Source organism: Euleptes europaea, chromosome 2 (assembly GCF_029931775.1).
Source record: "Euleptes europaea isolate rEulEur1 chromosome 2, rEulEur1.hap1, whole genome shotgun sequence".
Classification (NCBI taxonomy): domain Eukaryota; kingdom Metazoa; phylum Chordata; class Lepidosauria; order Squamata; family Sphaerodactylidae; genus Euleptes; species Euleptes europaea.
The window spans coordinates 13,225,081-13,245,020 of NC_079313.1; the positions used below are offsets into that span (position 1 = coordinate 13,225,081).

At 46.7% G+C, this 19,940-nt stretch overlaps 1 protein-coding gene across 1 annotated transcript in view; it reads right to left on the reverse strand.

Annotated features, from left to right (window-relative positions):
- Positions 1-19,940, reverse strand: part of LOC130473131 (proprotein convertase subtilisin/kexin type 4-like) — a 41,659-nt gene that overhangs the window by 13,494 nt on the left and 8,225 nt on the right. The window contains exons 3-14 of the mRNA XM_056844661.1: positions 18,782-18,877; positions 18,167-18,295; positions 16,055-16,131; positions 14,786-14,874; positions 12,517-12,689; positions 11,614-11,826; positions 9,603-9,703; positions 8,447-8,550; positions 6,171-6,288; positions 4,905-5,084; positions 3,027-3,151; positions 2,052-2,171 (exon numbers count right to left, since the gene is read on the reverse strand). Of these exons, the coding sequence (XP_056700639.1) occupies positions 2,052-2,171; positions 3,027-3,151; positions 4,905-5,084; positions 6,171-6,288; positions 8,447-8,550; positions 9,603-9,703; positions 11,614-11,826; positions 12,517-12,689; positions 14,786-14,874; positions 16,055-16,131; positions 18,167-18,295; positions 18,782-18,877 (1,525 nt within the window). The remainder of the gene's footprint in view (positions 1-2,051; positions 2,172-3,026; positions 3,152-4,904; positions 5,085-6,170; positions 6,289-8,446; positions 8,551-9,602; positions 9,704-11,613; positions 11,827-12,516; positions 12,690-14,785; positions 14,875-16,054; positions 16,132-18,166; positions 18,296-18,781; positions 18,878-19,940) is intronic.

Sequence of the window (19,940 nt, forward strand, 5' to 3'; positions counted from 1 at the left end):
CCACCTGTGGACCTTGCCATAAGTTCAGTGCCAAGTACGTGGGGCCATATCCCATTGCCCGGATAATTAACCCCGTCACTGTGGAACTGACTCTCCCTAAGACCTTGAGGCGTATACACCCTGTCTTCCATGTCAGTCTCCTCAAGCCTCATGTCGCCTCCTCAGATTGGCACCCGGAATCGCCTCCTGAGCAGCCTGTGATGGTAGGGGGGAGAAGCATTTTGAAGTGTCAAAAATTTTGGACCCTCGTGTACGTCACGGCTCTCTGCAGTATCTGGTTCGTTGGAAACACTTCCCCCCTGCCTACGATGAATGGGTGCGTGCACGAGATGTCTCTGCCCCACACTTGGTGCACGCCTTCCACACCGCCTACCCCGATAAACCATCCCCCTTGCAGAATGGGAGGGGGCCCTAAGGGGAGCAGAATGTCAGGCCTGTGTCTCAGTTAGATTCATTTTCTCACCAACTTGCCTTCAAGGATTGTTTTGCATTCTTGGTCCCTTTGAAGCTGACAGAAGTCCGTGGGAACTGCGGCGCCCCTGTACCGTTTGTAATCTGTAATCTCCTGAAGCTGTACTGTTGAGTGCTTTTTTCAATGCTTTTATATTACCAAGTGCAAGCTAGTTTCCTCCATTGCTGTCTTGGGTTCTTTATGCTCTGTTTACCTATGCGACCATTAAACCAGCTTCTTTGGACAACCTCGTCTCCTGCTGTGGTTAGTGGTTCTCGATAGGGCAAGTGCTTACATTATGTCATAACTACTGCTGGTTTATTGATGTGCAAATACTGTTGAAGAACACATTTTGATGTTCGCTCAAAGCTCTTTTTTTAAATGCGACTTTAAAAATGCCTATTCACGGACCCGACGCAAAAGGAGAAATTCCACCCCTACCACTCGCCTGCTCCTTTGTTCCTGTTAGCATAGGCATTAGCATACGCATAGCTAACACTCCGCTGCTGTTTTGCATAGTTCCTTGAGGAGGATTCTTCGCGGCAAAATGCCAACGATCGCGTTAAGTGGGCTCTTTAGTAATGCAAAGCAGGTATGCGCCGGCTTCGCAGTCACTTCTGGAATGATGGTTCAGCATGTAAAATTCAAAAAAATATGCAGGGCAATTCAGCCTGGAACGTGCTGCTAATCACCATGAATAAATGGCCATAGATTGTTTGGGGAAAGTTCAGTGTGCGGAAATAAAGAATCACAACTTTACCAAAGCAGAGTGGTAAGCTGCAGTACTGCAGTCAAAAGCTCTGCTCACGACCTGAGTTCGATCCCAAAGGAAGTCGGTTTCAGGTAGCCGACTCAAGGTTGACTCAGCCTTCCATCCTTCCGAAGCCGGTAAAATTGGGGGTAAAGTGTAGACGACCGGGGAAGGCAATGGCAAACCACCCTGTAAACACTGTCTGTCTAGTAAACTTCGGGATGTGACGTCACCCCATATGTCAGTACAGGGGACTACCTTTACCTTTAATTAAAACCCACTCTTCCAATCTGATTCTATTCCCCCCATCCACACAGTAGCTACATTAAACTTTAAAGATGATCTGGGAGTGACTCGGACTCTGGATGACTCTCCCCCATCTTGACTCAGTCACAGATCCCTCTGGACAAAAATATGTAAAATATACCCAATAACTGAGGATCTTGTTCCAAAATCTGATACACAGGGGCTTAGACTTAAAATTCCCAGTGATGGAGAAGGGGCTTAACATTTCCTCTCAGTTTCCCTGCTGAAAATTATTCCTCTTCCCCTATATTTCCTCAGTAGAGCCAAAAGCAATTGGGGGGGGGACAGTTTATCATAATGCCCATTGGCTACGTCATGTGGAAATTCAGTGGCAACCCTGAAAATCTGCCCTCGAGGAAAAGCCGATTGCAGAGTTTGGAAGCGGAACCTCGTAAAAAGAGTTCTGCTGACATTATCAGCCTTTGCGACATCTTGTGGCAAGGAGCTGAAGGACGTTCCCCGGCCGCAAAAAACACCCCCCCCCCAAAAAAAGGTCTTTTCGCCAGTAACAGAAAGCAAGATGAAATGCCCCAAACAGCTCACCTTGGCACGTCCCATCCTCGTCTCGCCTCACGCACTCGCTCACTACCGAGGTGGCTGCCTTTCTCGCTGACATATCCTCGTCTGTCCCGTGCAGCTTCAATACAAATTGGGTGAGGAAGCCTTTGGAGGGGTGTGGAAGAAGATGGAAATGTGAGCTCCAGAAAGACGGGACCATGTCCCGCAGTAATGTGCCCCTGAAATCCTCAGCCTCCAGATTTTGAAGATCCAAGTGGCACCTAGGCCTTGTTTCCGAAGTAGAAACAACGCACTAGGGATCTTTCACGATTCCGTTTTTTATTTCCAAATGTTATACAGCAAGGGTGTCAAACTGATTTGTTATGAGGGCGGGATATGACATAACCGTCACTTTGTCGGGCCATGTCTAACCAGGCCAGAACAGGACTGGAGGGGGTGGCTATCTCGGCTGGCTCATGAGGGGGAGAGGAAGAGAAGAAGAAGGAGAAAGAGGAGGAGAAGGAATAGATGGGTTTTATACCCAGATTTTCTCTACCTTTAAGGAGACTCAAACCGGCTTATAATCTCTCCCTCTCCCCACAACAGACACCTTGTGAGGTAGGTGGTGGGGCTGAGAGAGTTTGGAGAGAACTATGACTGGCCCAAGGTCACCCAGCAGGCTTCGTGTGGAGTGGGGAATCGAACCCGGTTCTCCAGATTAGAGTCTACGCCTCTTAACCACTACACCACACTGGCTCTCAAGGGGCCGGATCCAGCCCGCAGGCCATATGTTTGACACCCCTGTTATACAGAGCCTCAGCTCAAGGTTCCTCTGCATCCTCTCTCTCCCCGGCATTACCAATGGTGGGGAGAAGAGGCCAAGTTCTGCAAAATCTACTAAAAAAAACGGTAAAGGTGCTGAGCATTACAAAGAGAATTTTTTTTAAAAAAGTTACTAAACCAGGAGAAGGCTGGGGGCGACCAGCTCTTACCTGAGTTGGGGGAAGCTGGCCAGTTTACCTGTGTTGTATGCATCTCCCTTGTTCTCCAGCAGAAGGGTCCAGACGCCACGAGGGTCTTCATCCCAATAGTGTGTGGACATAAAGGACCAGTCCTTGTACCCGCTGCTACTAGTATCATAAGGCCTAGCAAACAAAGACATGAATGCCCAATGCCAAACCACTAGCAATCTTCCCTTTTAACATATTTTATTTTTTAATTTTTGTACATTACACATGTAAGGCTTCCTGCAGCTTCCCACTACAGCAGTTCTTTTCCATCTCTCCCCCGCCCTTAATACCGCAAAAAAATAATACTTGATGTGATCATATTATGATTGCTTTTGTGCCATGTTTCACTGATGTGCGCTTGTGAATTGAGTGCATTGCTAGATCGGACAAGGGAGGAGAAGGAGAAGAAGAAGGAGAGTTGGGTTTTTTAAAAATTATTATTATTAATTTTTATATATGATACAGAAAGAGAAAAGTAGAGGAAGGGGGAGGCAAGGCATTAACACATAGTTGGGCCCATGTCTGGACCGAGTCCCATCAACATCATCAAAAAATAATATTCCATTGACAACTTGTGGTTAGTTTATCTACACTATTCAGAATATATAGTCTTTCACAATCATACATGTTATACAATAAAGTTGACAATTACCTAAAAAATTATAATCTTGGTCTACAGTTATTTCTTTACATACGAGCACTGATACTAAGGTAAAACATATCTATCACAGAAGGGTTGCCACCTCTCTATAGTTATCTATTATCTTTTTTTTTTGAAGCAAATTAATTAATTTTGCCATAGACGCCTATTCAAACATTTTTGTAATCCACTCTGTTAACTCTGGTATCTTCTTGTCTTTCCAGTACTTTGCGAACAGGGTTCTAGCAGCGGTCATTGAGTATTGGTATAATTCCTTATTAATTGGTTTGATTTGAGATGGAGTCATTCCGAGCAAGAAGTATTTGGCTTCTACATTAAGTTCACTTGAAACATCACTTGTAATTCTGCATGTATCATCTTCCAGTATTTTTGTGCTTTCTTACACATCCACCATTGATGAAAATAAGTTGGTTTTTATATGCCGATTTTCTCTACCTTGTAAGGAGAATCAAACCGGCTTACAATCTCCTTCCCTCCCTCTCCCCACAACAGACACCTTGTGAGGTAGGTGGGGCTGAGAGAGTTTGGAGAGAACTATGACTGGCCCAAGGTCCCCCAGCAGGCTTCATATGTAGGAGTGGCGAAACCAGCCTGGTTCACCAGATTATAGAGTCCACTGCTCTTAACCACTATACCACACTGGCTCTCAAGAGACAAAGGTGTGCTTCAGTTCTGCTGTTAACTTTAGAAATCTTCCTTGTTAAACTGGAACAAAGGAGAAATGGGGTCCAGTGCACGCACACACACACACAAACAAACAATCTGGGACATCACGAGGGAAGTACAGAATGGGAAGTGGTGGCTTCACATCTCCTGGACAGAAATATCTATCCGTCGCATTTTGGTCCACTCCTTCCTCTAAGGAATTCAAGGTAGTATACACAAGGGTCCTCCACTGTTTTATCCTGACAACAACCCTGCATGGTAGGCAAGTCTGAGAGAGACAGAGACACACAGAGAGAGACAGACACACACACACACACAAAGACACAAGAGAGACACGAACACAGAGAGACACACACAGAAAGACACAAAGACAGAACGAGAGACTGACACAGAGAGCGAGAGACAGACAGAGCAAGAGACAGACAAAGAGACAGAGAGACAGACAGACAGACAGAGACAAAGACCACCCATTCAGCTATTACAATTGAGACGATATCGGAACCCAGGTCTCCCACGTCCCAGTTCAACACGAACCACTTCTCCACCCTGGCTCTAACTCACCTGACAGCCACTAGGGTGGATTTGGTCTCCATCGGACTGGTCAGTGAGATGGTTAAATCTCCTCTCCGGCTGTAGCTGAGTGAAAGCTGCACCTGGACGTGCTCCAGAGAGAGGATGTCAGCATTCTTCCCGTAGCAGGCAGAGGTGTTGGCGGAGACGGACAGCCTCGAGCCGATTGCCCTGCCGAGAGACCCAAAGTGCAGTTAGATGTGCCGGAAACCAGCAGCCCAGCCACCCTCTCCCATCACCTTCACACTGCAATCAACAAGCTTCCTCTAGCTTTAAACACTGATTGAATTTTTCTTATTGGGAACTTCCACACATGCTGAATATAATGCACTTTGCAACTGGATTTTACTTCAGGCTTTTCCGCATTGTCATTTTCCTCGCTTGTAAGTTCCTGTTTCTTGGGGGGGGGTGATCTGTTCTGCAAGTGTTTTGCTCCCTCTAGTGGTCCATTTATATATTACATCCTTTTATGTCCAGTATATCACCCTGCAGATTTAAACTGCAGGTTTCAATGCCGGCATAAACTGATGTAATATAGAATCGACCGCTAGAGGGAGCAAAACACGTGCGGAACAGGAAAAAACCGCAAAGAAACAGGAATGTACAAGTGAGGAAAATGAAAATGCAGGAAAAACCCATTGTCAAAGGGCAAAATTCACTTGCAGACAATCACTAAAGTGCATTGAAGTGGATTGCAAGTGAGTTAGTTATCATGTGGCAGCCTTTACATTAAACAAAACTGCTGCTAGCACCTTTCTGTGATTGAAAGTACATTCACTGCTTCTAAAAAAACCTCAGTCGCTTTTTTAAAAGCTGCAGAACTCCTCTGGGAAGAGGGGGATGGGATCATAGCATCAGCATTCTGCTTTCAACCAGGTCAACGTCCCATATCCTCATACAGCACACACACACACTTTGTACCATGACAGATACCCAACCAGAAGTCAAGTAATTTTCTGAGCAGGGTGTGTGTGTGTGCCGTTAATGGACAAAATGGACTAGGCTTGGCTTCCAAAAACACTGCAAAAATTCACAGTGCCCCCCTGCCCCCATTCCACTAAAAAAAATTGATAATAATCAGGAGTCATCGTAAATCTTCCAGCATCACATATGGTTGGAACCTTAGCCAGTATCCAGTTACTATATATGGCAGCAAGTTCCTTAAATTAATTACACGAGGCAAAAAAAGGAGTTTAGTTTTGCCTGTCCTAAATCTCCTAACTAACCAAGTGACACAGAGATTTATGCGTGTCTTACAGGGGCTTGTGGATAACGCTGATGGAACACTTCTGCTGGGGCCGAGTTGGTGTCCACTTTTGGGCCAGATCCACCAGCTCTCCAGCATCTAAGAGCCCGTATCCATAATGGTGACTCACTGAAAAGGAAAGAGGGAAAGAAGGAAGCAACAGAGAAATCTTGCTGTAACTAGAGACGTTTTCAAAACTCTCTCTTCATCCAAATTTCTCAGTTCTGAACTACCTGATCAGGCTTCCAAAAGGGAACAGATGCACTAGGAAGTCTCCTGTGTTCTAGCGTTTAACTTTCTGAATTTTGTACAGTGCAGTGTGTGTGCCGTTTGCTATGGTTTTCACCTTTCCTTTTTTTAATGTTTTTTGTTTGAAGTTTTATAAAACAAACAAAACAACAACAAACATACACATCCACACAGTCTTTTTTTCACCCTCCTCGTGGTTCCAGTAAATAATTGCCTTTTCCAGAAACTCACATTTTATAACGTTAAAGGAAAATCAGTCTACCTAACATACTGTTCTATGACCACTGTCATTATATCTGCTTTTGTTATCCTAATTTTTCATTTACTTCTTCATTATCAACTTAAAAGTTATACAACATTTATTATGGCTATTCTTGGTTAAACTTCTCATCTAGCTTTACTACACTTTCTATTTCTACACTTTCTTTCCTTTGTTTGTGTCGCCTTTGTGATGCCTTTATGGTACTGCAAAAAAATCAAATCTTGGCGCAATTGTATAGTATATCGAGATTCTCTTTGTATGGTACTTTAGCAAGGAGCAGGAGCACATGAGTGCTTCTTTTATGCACTGCACAGAAAAAGAGTGTTGATGTAGTGGCACATGTGAACATACCAAGATTGCTCCTTTTTTGGGCAGTTGTCACAGAACGCCCCACTGAGCTACAGGATGCTATTCCGATTTGGGTCCTCTGAGAGGTTGAGATACTCCATCTCAAGTCTCTGCCCAGTGGCACAGTGCTGTCCCGGATTCACCCAATTCCTGGAGGGTTTCTTCGCTTCTCACTGGTGTTTCTGCTTCCACCAGCTGGTCAGTTACAGTATTTCCCACAAAGATAGCCAGCTCTCCTAGCACTCCATCTGTGTTGCTGTCCATAAGCTCTGCCTGGTGCCCACTTCTCCTACTTCCACTCCGACGAGACTTCGCAGGGATGGCTTACTGCACTTGCACGCTTCTGAGGATCTAGTGATCTACTGACCAATCACATCCCTTCCCTGGTGCTCTTTTAATACTGGTTTGAGTGGGGCTCATCATGGTTATGAAGGACCAAGCTTCCAGCATTCAAAATAATACGAAATTTATTAAAAAGAAAGTGTCCACACGCATGCTTTGCACAGCAATGGATTGATCAAGGTTACAACATAAAGGTGTATACACAAGTCCTCTGTCCCTTCTCTCACATACCCCAACTGCTGTTATTCTAGGGTAGTCCTCTGTCCCTTCTCTAACATACCCTGACTTCTGTTTTTCTAGGGTAGACCCTGGAAAGCTATAACAATGTGTGTTGGCTGGAGGGAAATCACTCACTTTCTATCACATTTTTATTCCATCCTTCATCTTATGATTCACACTGCTTCCTGTGCACTGAAGTAGAAGGTGCATCAGACTAAGCTCAAACCCCCAACCTGCCACGAAGCTCACTGGTTGACCTTGGCCCAGGTTCTCCCTATCGGTCTCCCTAACCTACCTCACAGGGTTGTTGTGAGGATAAAATGGGAGAAAACTAGGCACACTGCCCTGAGCTCACTGGAGGAAAGGTGGGATAAAAATCTGCTCTTAAGATAAAAGTCTACCTAACAAAACTGTGAAGCAGTGATGACTGACAGCCTGGTCCAAAGCCACACAGATTGCTTTGTGGCAGAATGGGAAACTGCATCTGGGTTTCCCTAACACCAGTCTGACATCCTAACGACTATGAAACAGTCCCCCTTGATTGCAATTTTAGACCTGCCTGCCTGACATAACCTACTTGCTTTCCACCTGCTCAACCTGTATCCTCAAAAAATTTTTTTGATCTAACACGGATTAAGCCTTCGAGTGCTATATCCATACAAGAAAACTGATTGAAGATTTTGTCCGTTCATGACTTTTTGGGTGGAAGAGAAGCATGCAAAACCAAAGCCAAAAGCGGCTGATAAAACCCGGAAAGGGAAGACAGATAATTCCACCACATCCCAGTTCTGGGCCAGTCCAGATAGGGGCAAGTCTACCACTTCCAAGCAGTCTAGTTAAGCCCACAGCAGCCTGCTCCAACCTCACCTTTGCGTCCCACTCCATTCACAGCCCAGTCCCCCGCCTGCAGGTGGGCTGGCTTGGAGGCTCTCACCACCAGATGCTGCATGTCCCGCCAGGTCAGTGCTGGGCTAGAACACAAAGAAGGACTGAGAAGGAGCCTCCTGCCTGCGGCACAGAATCAGCTCCCGAGAATTGTGGCAAGCAGCCCTCAAGACTCCGACCTGCACTGTCGGGCTGAAACCACATGGACGCTTTCAGGGACTTTGGACGGTTGTTCTAGAACCTTCTTGTTACAGCACGTTCCCAGCCCTTCGGGAGTTTTGTTTTCCCCAATCTAAAAGTTCGCACCCCTTCTCCAGCTAGCGCAGGCAGAGACATTCCTTCACCTAACTACCCTGGACGCTGGCCAATACCCCTCTGTTAAGGGAGCTTGGGTTCAATCCCACAGGTGTCTTTCAATCCTACACACCTGCCATTTCCTGCCCTGTCTCCACCCCCATGCTGAAACTGATGACAAAGAAGGAAAACTTTGCCAGTCCCATAGAAGAGCAGAGAAAGGAGAGGGCGAATGACTCCATTTTTAATCCTTGTGTGGTAAGCAAGATGTGTAAATAAATACACATAACAGATCAGGGGTCCCCAACCTTTTCGAGCCTGCAGACACCTTTGTAACTCCGGCACAGCATGGTGGGGGCAACCACAAAATGACTGCCATAAAATGGGGGCTGCGGCTTACCTTCAGGCACACAGTGAAGATTGTTGTGTTGTGGTAGCAGCTGCTGCCAAAGCAACATTAAAAAAAAAAATCTGCACAGTCAATCACATCTCCAATGGCCAATCAGGGGTTCAGCCAATCAGAAGCCTCGCTGGGCAAAAGCCCTACCTGGCCCTGCCCACTTTCTAAAAACACTTGGTGGGTGCCGGGAAAGGTGTCAGCAGGCACCATGGGCACCAAGCTGGGGACCCCTGTGACAGATAAAGCAAATCAGCACTAGGGAAACAGGCAAGTAAAATAGTAAAACAAAACTGTAAAAAATCCAGGTGGGAGAAACGAACAACGCTCCCCTGCCATTGAACAAAAAGGCAGCTGTCCCAAAAAAAAGAGGCCGTGAAGAGGCAAAACACCACAGTGATTTAAAATTCAATGTTCCTAGAAATCCACAGCGGTTCTTGTTCTTACTTGGCCTCCAGAGCGAGGGCGATCATACCGGCCACGAGAGGGGCGGAGGCAGAGGAGCCGGTGTGCTTGCTGGTGCATCTGTGCCGCAAGTCTGTTGTTACCTGGAGAGGGGCGAAAGGGAGTCAGTAGGCAGCTGGAATGGTCTAGCCAAGTGTCAAGACAGAAGAACCATTTTGATTTTTGCTGCCTGTGTTCTCCATTTTTGTGTTCCTGGGAATCAGCAATTTTGTATTTTTTTCCCCACACGGGCCTAGCTCATTTCATTCCCATTACACCTGCTGTAGCTTGTACCATCAACAGCCCTGGCTATCAAGATCACCAACTTCTACCACTCTTCATTAACTGGGTGAGAACATCTCTGTGAAGATGGGAGGGGTGAGATCTCTCGTCTCCTCTGAGAGCCTCGTTCTGGTTTAGACCGGTTTACACCATCTAGAGACTTCTCCTAAATGTCCATCCTGATTGGGAGTTTGGAGTCACCTGTCCTAGGTTCACTTTCCCTTATGTTCAATCAGTAGTAGCTAAGCAACCTTCTTACCTTGATTTCAGCATGTCATCCTGTCGCTTTGAAGAACATCTTTAGCTTTTAAGATCCAGCTTATAACAACTTAGGTAAGGAGCCTGTATTCAAGATCCCCCGAGCCCCGTGGCACAGAGTGGTAAGCTGCAGTACTGCAGTCAAAAGCTCTGCTCACAACCTGAATTTGATCCCAATGGAAGTTGGTTTCAAGTAGCCGGCTCAAGGTTGACTCAGCCTTCCATCCTTCCGAGGTCGGTAAAATGAGCACCCAGCTTGCTGGGGGTAACGGGAAGACGACTGGAGAAGGCACTGGCAAACCACCCCATAAGCAAAGTCTGCCTAGTAAACGTCGGGATGTGATGTCACCCCATGGGTCAGGAATGACTCCGTGCTTGCCCAGGGGACCTTTACCTTTTTAAGTATTAGGTAGCCAGCTAGATTTATTATTTTATTGTTGCCGTTGACTATTGACTATGTAACTTGCATTTTTATCCTTTTCTTGAACTTTTCTATCAATAAAGCTTTTTAAGCTACACTGTTTGAGTTCACTAGCCTAACCCACAGATGTACAGTCAAAGTACTGGTACCATGACAGCGTCTCTGTCTTCATATCAAAGATGCTTCAGCCAGGGGTTGGTGGCAGTAGTGTGCATCTCTCCAAAAATCATTTGTAGTGGCTTTTGTCATAAGCTGGAAGTGACTTGACTGCATGTAATGCACACACAGATCAAATCTAGCCTGAATGCTCCCTTGGAAGCTAAAATGACCAAGCTGAGGCTATCATGCTTTGGTCGCATTATGAGAAGACAAGAGTCACTGGAAAAGACAATCATGCTAGAAGTGAAAGGCATCAGGAAAAGAGGAAGGCTCAACATGGGATGGAATGACTCCATTGAGGAAGCCACGGCCCTCAGTTGGCAAGACCTGAGCAAGGCTGTTAAAGATAGGATGTTTTGGAGGACATTGATTTATAGGGTCTCCAGGAGTCGGAAGCAACTTGACAGCATTTAACACACACAGATCCCACTCCCATTCCAAGCGTAGAGCCCCAGGAAACAACTAGAGCTGAGCTATACAACATGATTGGAAAACAGTGACTGCTCACTGCAGAAACTGTTGTGGAAATTTTTAAACAACGGAACAAGATGTCAGAGAGACCTGAAGAGCTTAGAGCACACACACATCAAATCAAGCCTGAAAGTTCCCTTGAAGCTAAAATGACCAAACTGAGGCTGTCGTACTTTGGTCGCATTATGAGAAAGACAAGAGTCACTGGAAAAGACAATAATGCTAGGAAAAGTGGAGGGCAGCAGGAAAAGAGGAAGACCTGGCAAGAGATGGATTGACTCTGTAAAGGAAGCCACAGCCCTTCGTTTGCAAGGCTGTTCAGGATAGGATGTTTTGGAGGTCATTCATTCATAGGGTCGCCATGAGTCGGAAATGACTTGACAGCACTTAACACACAGCGGTAGTAGCAGAGAAGGGTCTTACGATCTGCTTTTCCCCCTTTGCCCCGCTGCTGTAGGTGGTGGTGAGGGTGGAAGCGCAGGCCTCGTTGTACCAGGGGACCCAGCCATTCTCCGTTGTGCTGCCCACCGACAAGGTATAGATGCTGTTTGTGTAACCATCACAGTTGCAGTTGTCGTAACGGTGGCCGCCATTGCCGGAGGCCCAGACAAAGAGTGAGCCCAGCCCGCCGCGGCCCTGGAAGAGGGGACATATCACAGAATCAGAACCCTGGCAAAACAGGCTGGAACTCGGGCACCGACACCAGGGTTGGGGGGAGGGGGCCAGAAATTAACCATTCGGTACAAATGTCTCGCCCTGCCCTGGAAAGCCCCAGCTAGCCTGGTCCTGTCAGATCTCAGAAGCTAAGCCCTGGCTTGTATTTCTATGAGAGACGTTCAAGGAATATCAGGGTCGTGACGCGGAGGCGGGCAATGGCAAACCACTTGTGAAGGTCTTTTGCCTTGAAAACCCTACCCGATCGCCAAAAGTCAACTGAGAAAAAAAGAGGGAAGATGCATGATGACTGGTGACAGCTTTATTGTCATGTTACAGCCCCTACGCGTTTCTCTGTTAAAGCTTCATCCAGGGGATCAGAGCTCCTTTTTGCTGAACCAAATCTTTATTGTCCGCTTTATGGTCATGTACAGCCCCTATGTGTTTTGCTAAGGTTCAGCAAAAAGAACTCTTGATCCCCCGGATGAAGCTTTAATAGAGAAACGCATAGGAGTGTACACAACAATAAAGCTGTCACCAGTCACCTTGCATATTCCCCCCCTTTTTTGTTTGCTGACACGTTGCTTGATGTAGCCCCATTTCTCTGCTCTTTTTGGCCTTATCTAATGCATCGCTCCTCCAAACACAGGGGGACGTTGGGACACAGCTTACGTTGATGATCCCATTGTAGAAAGCTTCCCGGGCCAGAGTCCCCGGGCCGTCCACCGTTTTCCCATCATCCTCTGGGCCCCAGCTGGCACTGTATACGTCAATGTGCTGGGGATGGAGACTCAAGGACTGGGCTTCCACGATATCCGTCACAGCCCCATCCAGCATCCTCACGCCTGGGAGAGAAGAGCTGAGTGTCGGTTGACTGCTTGGACCGTCTTCTTGATTGCAAAACGCTTTCCCGTAACCCCCAGAGTACCGGGAGGCTCCACGCAACTCTCAGACCAGTTTGAACAAGCCCTGATTTGTTCTTCCTCACATGCCTAGTGCAACATGGGAGGGGCTGTAACTCAAAGGTAGAGTATCTGCTTGGCATGCAGAAGGTCCCCGGTTCAATCTCTGGTGTGTGTGTGTGTGTGTGTGTGTGTGTGTGTGTGTGTGTGTGTGTGTGTGTGTTAAGTGCCGTCAAGTCGCTTCCGACTCATGGCGACCCTATGAATGAAAGTGCTCCAAAATGTCCTATCTTTGACAGCCTTGCTCAGATCTTGCAAATTGAAGGTTGTGGCTTCCTTTATGGAGTCAGTCCATCTCTTGTTGGGTCTTCCTCTTTTCCTGCTGCCCTCAATCTCTGGAGCCTCCAGTTAAAAGGACCAGGATGTCGGTGACGCGAAAGACCTTTCCCAGAGACCACAGAGAGCTGCTGCCAGTCTCAGTACACATGAACACATGAAGCTGCCTTATACTGAATCAGACCCTTGGTCCATCAAAGTCAGTATTGTCTACTCAGAGTGGCAGCTGCTCTCCCGGGACTCTGGCTGAGGTCTTTCACATCACCTAATGCCAGATCCTTAACTGGAGATGCTGGGGATTGGACCTGGGACCTGGGAACCTGCATGCTAAGCAGATGGTCTACCACTGAGCCATAGCCACTCCCGAAAGTATTTTCTCTACTGCACTGAAGGTCCTGGAGCATGCTACACGAAGCTGCCTTTTACTGAATTGGACCTTTTTTGGTCCATCAAGATCAGTCCTGTCTACACAGACTATTGTATCTTAATATTACATAGCAACATAGATAAAAATAAAAAAAATAAAAAAGACTAATCTAGTATGCAGCAAATCTTGCTTGAGATGTAACTATTCTATTCTACCTTCTTTCTTTATCTGCATTTTATCATGTTAAAAAGAGCAAAGAGGAAAGATGAGAGGAAAGATTCACCCTTACTATTTCTAAAACAGTTATGTGTTCAAATCGTCTTTGTAATTGTGCTTGTCTGGTGTGCATGTTGGAAAGCCAGCATGGCATAGTGGTTAAGAGTGGTGGTTTGGAGTGGTGGACTTTAATCTGGAGAACTAGGTTTGATTTCCCACTCCTCCACATGAGTTGCGGACGCTAATCTGGTGAACCGGGTTGGTTTCCCCACTCCTCCACATGAAGCCAACCGGGTGACCTTGGTCTAGTCACTGCTCTCTCAGCCCCACCTACCTCACAGGGTGTCTGTTGTGGAAGGGAAAGGGAAGGTGATTGTAAGCAAGCTTAATTCTCCTTTAAGTGGCAGAGAAAGTCGGCATATAAAAACCAACTCTTCTTCTTCATCATGTTTCAAAAGAATAAAAATAAAAATTTATATTAAAAAAAGTCTACTCAGACTGGCGGCAGCAGCTCTCCAGGGTCTCCGGTAGGGGTCTTTCACATCACCTACTGATCTTGATGGACCAGTGGTCCGATGCAATATAAGGCAGCTTCAAGTGACATGTGACATATAAACACAGAACCACTGCACAGCCTTGGGCAGGCACACTTGTCAGTTCCTTCAGCCCACCTGTGTCTTCCCTGCTCTACAATTCCAATGTGCACATCGTTAAAACACAGCAAATGAGCATTCTTCGTAGCGTACACGCAGTTGGGTCGAGATTCCTATTGTGCGGCGCCTCACCAACGTTCAAGACTGCTTGCGTGCAACAGGGAAAACCCCACATCAAATGAATCGCACATACGATCCCATCAAGATAGGCTTTAGGGGCAGTGTTTTTATCAGCACATATTGGTAACACAGTCTGGGAGGCAGATAAACAGATGTGCACGAAGAAAGGAACACAAATCTTTGGCAAACTGGGCAATTTAGAGAATTTCCCAAATTCTCCAAATTAAGTGAGATTTAAGGAGGAGTGGATTGCAGTGCAGGGAGAAATTGGAACAAATAAAGAAACCGAATGGAGGAAATTTGCTCACTCCTCTATCAGCCCATCCCCAAAACTATAGGTCGCTTACCTCCAATTTTTGCTCTGTACGCAATGCCAGTTCCACAAATGCCATTGTTGGCAGCAGCTGCCACCTCTCCAGCACAGCGAGTACCATGCCTGGGCAGAAGAATTAAAAGCTGGCATGACTGTAAGACTATTCCCTGTATATTCTAAGTATCCTTAGTATCAGACAAACTGAGAGGCAGTGTGGCGTAGTGGTTAGAGCATCAGGGAGACCCATGCTCAAATTCACCTTCTGTCCTGAAGCTAAGAACATAAGAAGAGGCCTGTTGGAACAGGGGTCTATACATGAACACATGAAGCTGCCTTATACTGAATCAGGCCCTGGGTCCATGAAAGTCAGTATTGACTACTCAGACTGGCAGGGGCTCTCCAGGGTCTCAGGCAGGGGTCTTTCACATCACCTACTCGCCTAGTCCCTTGAACTGTAGATGCTGGGGATTCAACCTGGGACCTTCTGCATGCCAAGCAGATGCTCTACCACTGAGCAACAACCCCTCCCCTATCTATCTAGTCCAGCATCCTGTTTCACACAGTACCCAAGCAGCTGCCCACCTTTTGCCCACCCACAACGACCCCAAAGTGGAAATGAACCATTCAGAGCCTTCCCCATATCCCATCCCTTATTTCCACATTTCATACCCTGCATTGAGCATTCACACATCCCTGCCACCTTCCCCTGCCTATGTGTTATTCATGTGTACGTTACTTGGACAATGTCTTGATGCGATTTTTATGGACAGCTGTAGGCGAATGTCTTTTGTGCAGTGTTTCACCAATGGGCAGCAGAGAATACGCACAACAGGAAACCACCACACAAAACAAAAATCCTATGCACAATCGCATCAAGATTATTTTTCCCCCCTTGGTGCGTATGGAGAAAACAGCGGCGAAAAACAAAAACAAACGGATGGGACTGAAAGATGTAACCAGTTTTGTAATTAATGTGCCAATTCCAGAATTAATTTCAGAAACTTTCCTAGTTAAACAGTAACAGAACGAAGTGGAATGTTCAGGAATTCCATTCTCTCCCGCAGTTAAGGAATGGGATGGGGGAAATCTGCTCATTTCTAGTCTGTGCCCCCTTCTTCTACCCACATACTGTCTTAGAATCATAGAGCTGGAAGGGACAACCAGGGTCATCTAGTCGAACCCCCTGCACAATGCAGGAAATTCATAACTACCTCCACCCCCCAGTGAACCCCCCCCCCCCCGCGCTCCATGCTCTCGACAAGGATGTTTGGGTCAAGTTCCCAAATCAGGATAAGGACCTCACCGATTCTGATCCCAGGCGTCGTAGCGTGGCTGAGGGTTTGGATCATTGTCGTTAAAATCGTAACTCGCCAGGGGATCCTAAAAGAAATAACAGAAGACACTTGGACGGGAACGGACAGTAGAATTTGCAGAAAGAGGTCAGTCACAAAGCTCTGAGAGTGCCCAGGTGTGGTCTGAAGGCGCACAATACAACAGCCTTGTCGGAGCTAAATTAGCCCAGGTCTGGTCAGACCCCAGCTGAAAGATCCTTATGGGAATTCATTGAGGCTGATGGAGGTCAGTCACAAAGCTCTGAGAGTGCCCAGGTGTGGTCTGAAGGAGCACAATACAGCAGCCTTGTCGGAGCTAAATTAGCCCGGGTCTGGTCAGACTCCAGCTGAAAGATCCTTATGGGAATTAATTGAGGCTGATGTGCATATACGTGCCTGCGCACTGATAAATCACTGATAAAAAGCACTGGAGAGCCAAGAGCAGGGGTTTGGAGCGGTAGACTCTAATCTGGAGAACCAGGTTTGATTCCCCACTCCTCCACATGAAAGGCGGAAGCTAATCTGGAGAACCAGGTTGGTTTCCCCACTCCTACACATGAAGCCAGCTGGGTGACCTTGGGCTAGTCACAGCTCTCTTAGAGCTCTCCCAGCCCCACCTACCTCACAGGGGGGTATTCTTCACGGAGATTTGCTGCTGTTTCGATGCTAATTTGCGTCGGAGGCAAATTTTGGTTATTCACTGCAGATCCGTGTTTTCCCCCACTGAGCAAAATAAGCCGGGTTAAAAGAGAGGCAATCCAAACCACTTCTGAGCCGTACTTTCCAGTAGAAGAGCGTTTTGTTGCTCAGGATGCCCATGAAAAAATGTTTGCTTCGCTCCCCGGGACGTCTCCTTTCTCCTCCCCCAAGAACGGTGATTGGCTGGGGGAGTTGCCACTCTAACAGCATCGCACCGGCAGGAGGGAGACCCAAAGCAGACTGGCTGCCCCTCTTCAGAAGGGTGATGGGGGTTTTGGCTTGGATTTGCCGCTCTCAGGATGCCCCCCCCAACACACACATAGGATCGCACCAGCTGGAGGGAGACCCAGAGCAGACTGGCTGCCTCTCTTCAGAAGGGTGATGGGAGTTTTGGCTTGGATTTGCCGCTTTCGGGATGCCCCCCCCCCCCAACACACACACACACAGGATCGCACCGGCTGGAGGGAGACCCAGAGCAGACTGGCTGCCCCTCTTCAGAAGGGTGATGGGAGTTTTGGCTTGGATTTGCACTCTCAGGATGCCCCCCCCCCAAACACACACAGGATCATGGGAAGAGTGGGCGGGATTAGGTGGATTTGGAGCAGTGAGTCATGAGCGGCAGCAGACGTAAGAAGCGCAGAGAAGTGCGCTGTTTCTCCCGTGAAAAATTGAAAATGCCTCGGGATGGGGGGAGAATCTGCGCTGCCATGAAAAAGCTATTTAAATCGGTTTATTGTTTGCTCCGATTCAAAACCGAAGCAAAATCCACCGTGAAAAATACCCCAGGGTGTCTGTTGTGGGGAGGATAAGGGAAGGTGATTCTAAGCCAGTTTGATTCTTCCTTAAGTGGTAGAGAAAGTCGGCATATAAAAACCAACTCTTCTTCTAAAAAAAAACCCCAACCTTGATGCAATCATATGCATGATTCTATTCACATTATTTTGGCTGACGTGCACATGCACTCTGCACATAGCTAAAGGGCATCTTGGCCATCTTCTGGGCATGGAGGAGAGGGTTACTGGGGGTGTGGGGGGATAGTTGTGAATTTCCTGCATTGTGCAGGGGTTTGGACTAGATGACCCTGGTGGTCCCTTCCAACTCCATGATTCTATGATTCTAGGTAGAATAGAAAAGTGAGGGGGGAATTATTACACACAAAATCAGCTAAGTGAAACCCCCCCCCCCAACCCCATGCCTATCAGCAATTGACACCTGGGAGATCCGAAATCCCACTTACAATTGATGGAAAAGATTCCTGTTTGACATTTTTTAATGATCCAGAAACTTCTGGATTTTAATCAGAAATCATGATTTAAACCACCCCACTGGAAAATAGAAGGCACTGAACAGTAACTCAGCAACACACACACACCGGCTTTACTTACATAATTGACTGTCAGATCGGGATGGTCTTTCTCAATGCCATCGTCCAAAACGCTCACGACCACCCCCAAGCCGGTGTAGCCTCGGCTCCAGGCAGCCAGCACATTGAGATCTGGAGTCACATCGTTGTTCTAAAAAAGAAAAGGAAAAAGAGAAAGGCTTCACAAGAAAGAGGGAAAGATCAGGAATACTTCCGAATTTCTCCACATTCCAGCATCTCCTCAAGCTTTGGAGTTCAGAGCTATCCAGTCTCGTTTCCAAAATGGAACTGATGTATCACAACCCCTGTTCTCCCTGTCTTCCATTTTATACTCACAGCAACCGTGAGGGAAATTAGGCTATTGTGTATGACTGGACCAAGGTCACTCAGCGTGCTTCCATAGAGTGGGGACTGGAACCTGGGTCTCCCAGCACTTTAACAACTAGGCCACCCTGCCTCCCCATTGGGAGGGGGGCAGCATTTCCTAGGACACGAGCAGATTCAACATCCTTTCCAAATGTTTCCTCCAAAATGACTCCCCTGTAGTTGGCACCTGCTTCCTCACACTCCGGGCTCTTTGCTCACCCACACCTGCTGTCTTGGGGGATTCATTTTGCCAGTGCCATGTGCCACTTACCATATACCACTGTCTCTGGAACCATGGGTCAGTGGGCACCACGGTAATAGTCCTCCGTGACCGCCTCTTCAACGTCTGCTGCTCAAACCAATAGACCTAAGGCCGATTTTTGAAAAGGGCTTTAAGCATCGCTCCAGAACTCCATGACTCTGTTTCCCATTTTAAATGTCACTAGATCCTACCAGATAGTTGCAAGAAAGTGTCTCTACTTTAGAGAATATAAGAACGTAATGAATGAGTTTTATTTGCATGTAGCCATAGGCCGTTACAAATGTCAACAATTACCTCCAATAATTATAAATATACATAATAAAAAAGGAAAACATTCTGAATTAGTAAAATGCAAAACTATGTTAGCTAAATCAGTAAAATGCAAAATAATGTTAGCTAAAAATTGCAACGAAATTCCAGCAAACCTGTAAGAGTTATCAACGATTTAAAATCAGCTCACAGGATCGACTCACTTAGCAGATATGTTGGACCTTATTTTCTTTGCTGCCAAGGCAAACAGGGAGGTCTTATAGGAAACAAACCCATCAGAGACTGTTAACAAAAATATTCACTTCTCAACACTAGAGCTAGTATTTAAGCCAGAAACCAACCCAGCAAGGAATTTAGCCCTAGGTTCCGTATACGGAGGGCAGTCTATAATGATGTAAATCCTCCAGAGCAGGCGATCCATAAATACAAAAGCGTTGATCTTTCGGTATCTGACAATAGCGCCTTAAGAACATAAGAAAAGCTATGCTGGATCAGACCAAGGCCCATCAAGTCCAGCAGTCTGTTCACATAGTGGCCAACCAGGTGGCTCTAGGAATCCCACAAACAAGATGACTGCAGCAGCATCCTGCCTGTATTCCACTCCACCTAATATAATAGGCATGCTCCTCTGATACTGTAGAGAATAGGTATGCATCATGACTAGTATTTTGAGTAGCATCCATCCTCCATGAACATGTCCACTCCCCTCTTAAAGCCTTCCAAGTTGGCAGCCATCACCACATCCTGGGGTCAGCCCACAACACATAATATTAGAACGCGAGGTCATCTGTTGAAGCTGGAGGGTGACAGATTCAAAACAGATAAACGGAAGTATTTTTTCACACAACGCAAAGTTAAATTGTGGAACTCCCTGCCGCAGGATGTGGTGATGGCTGCT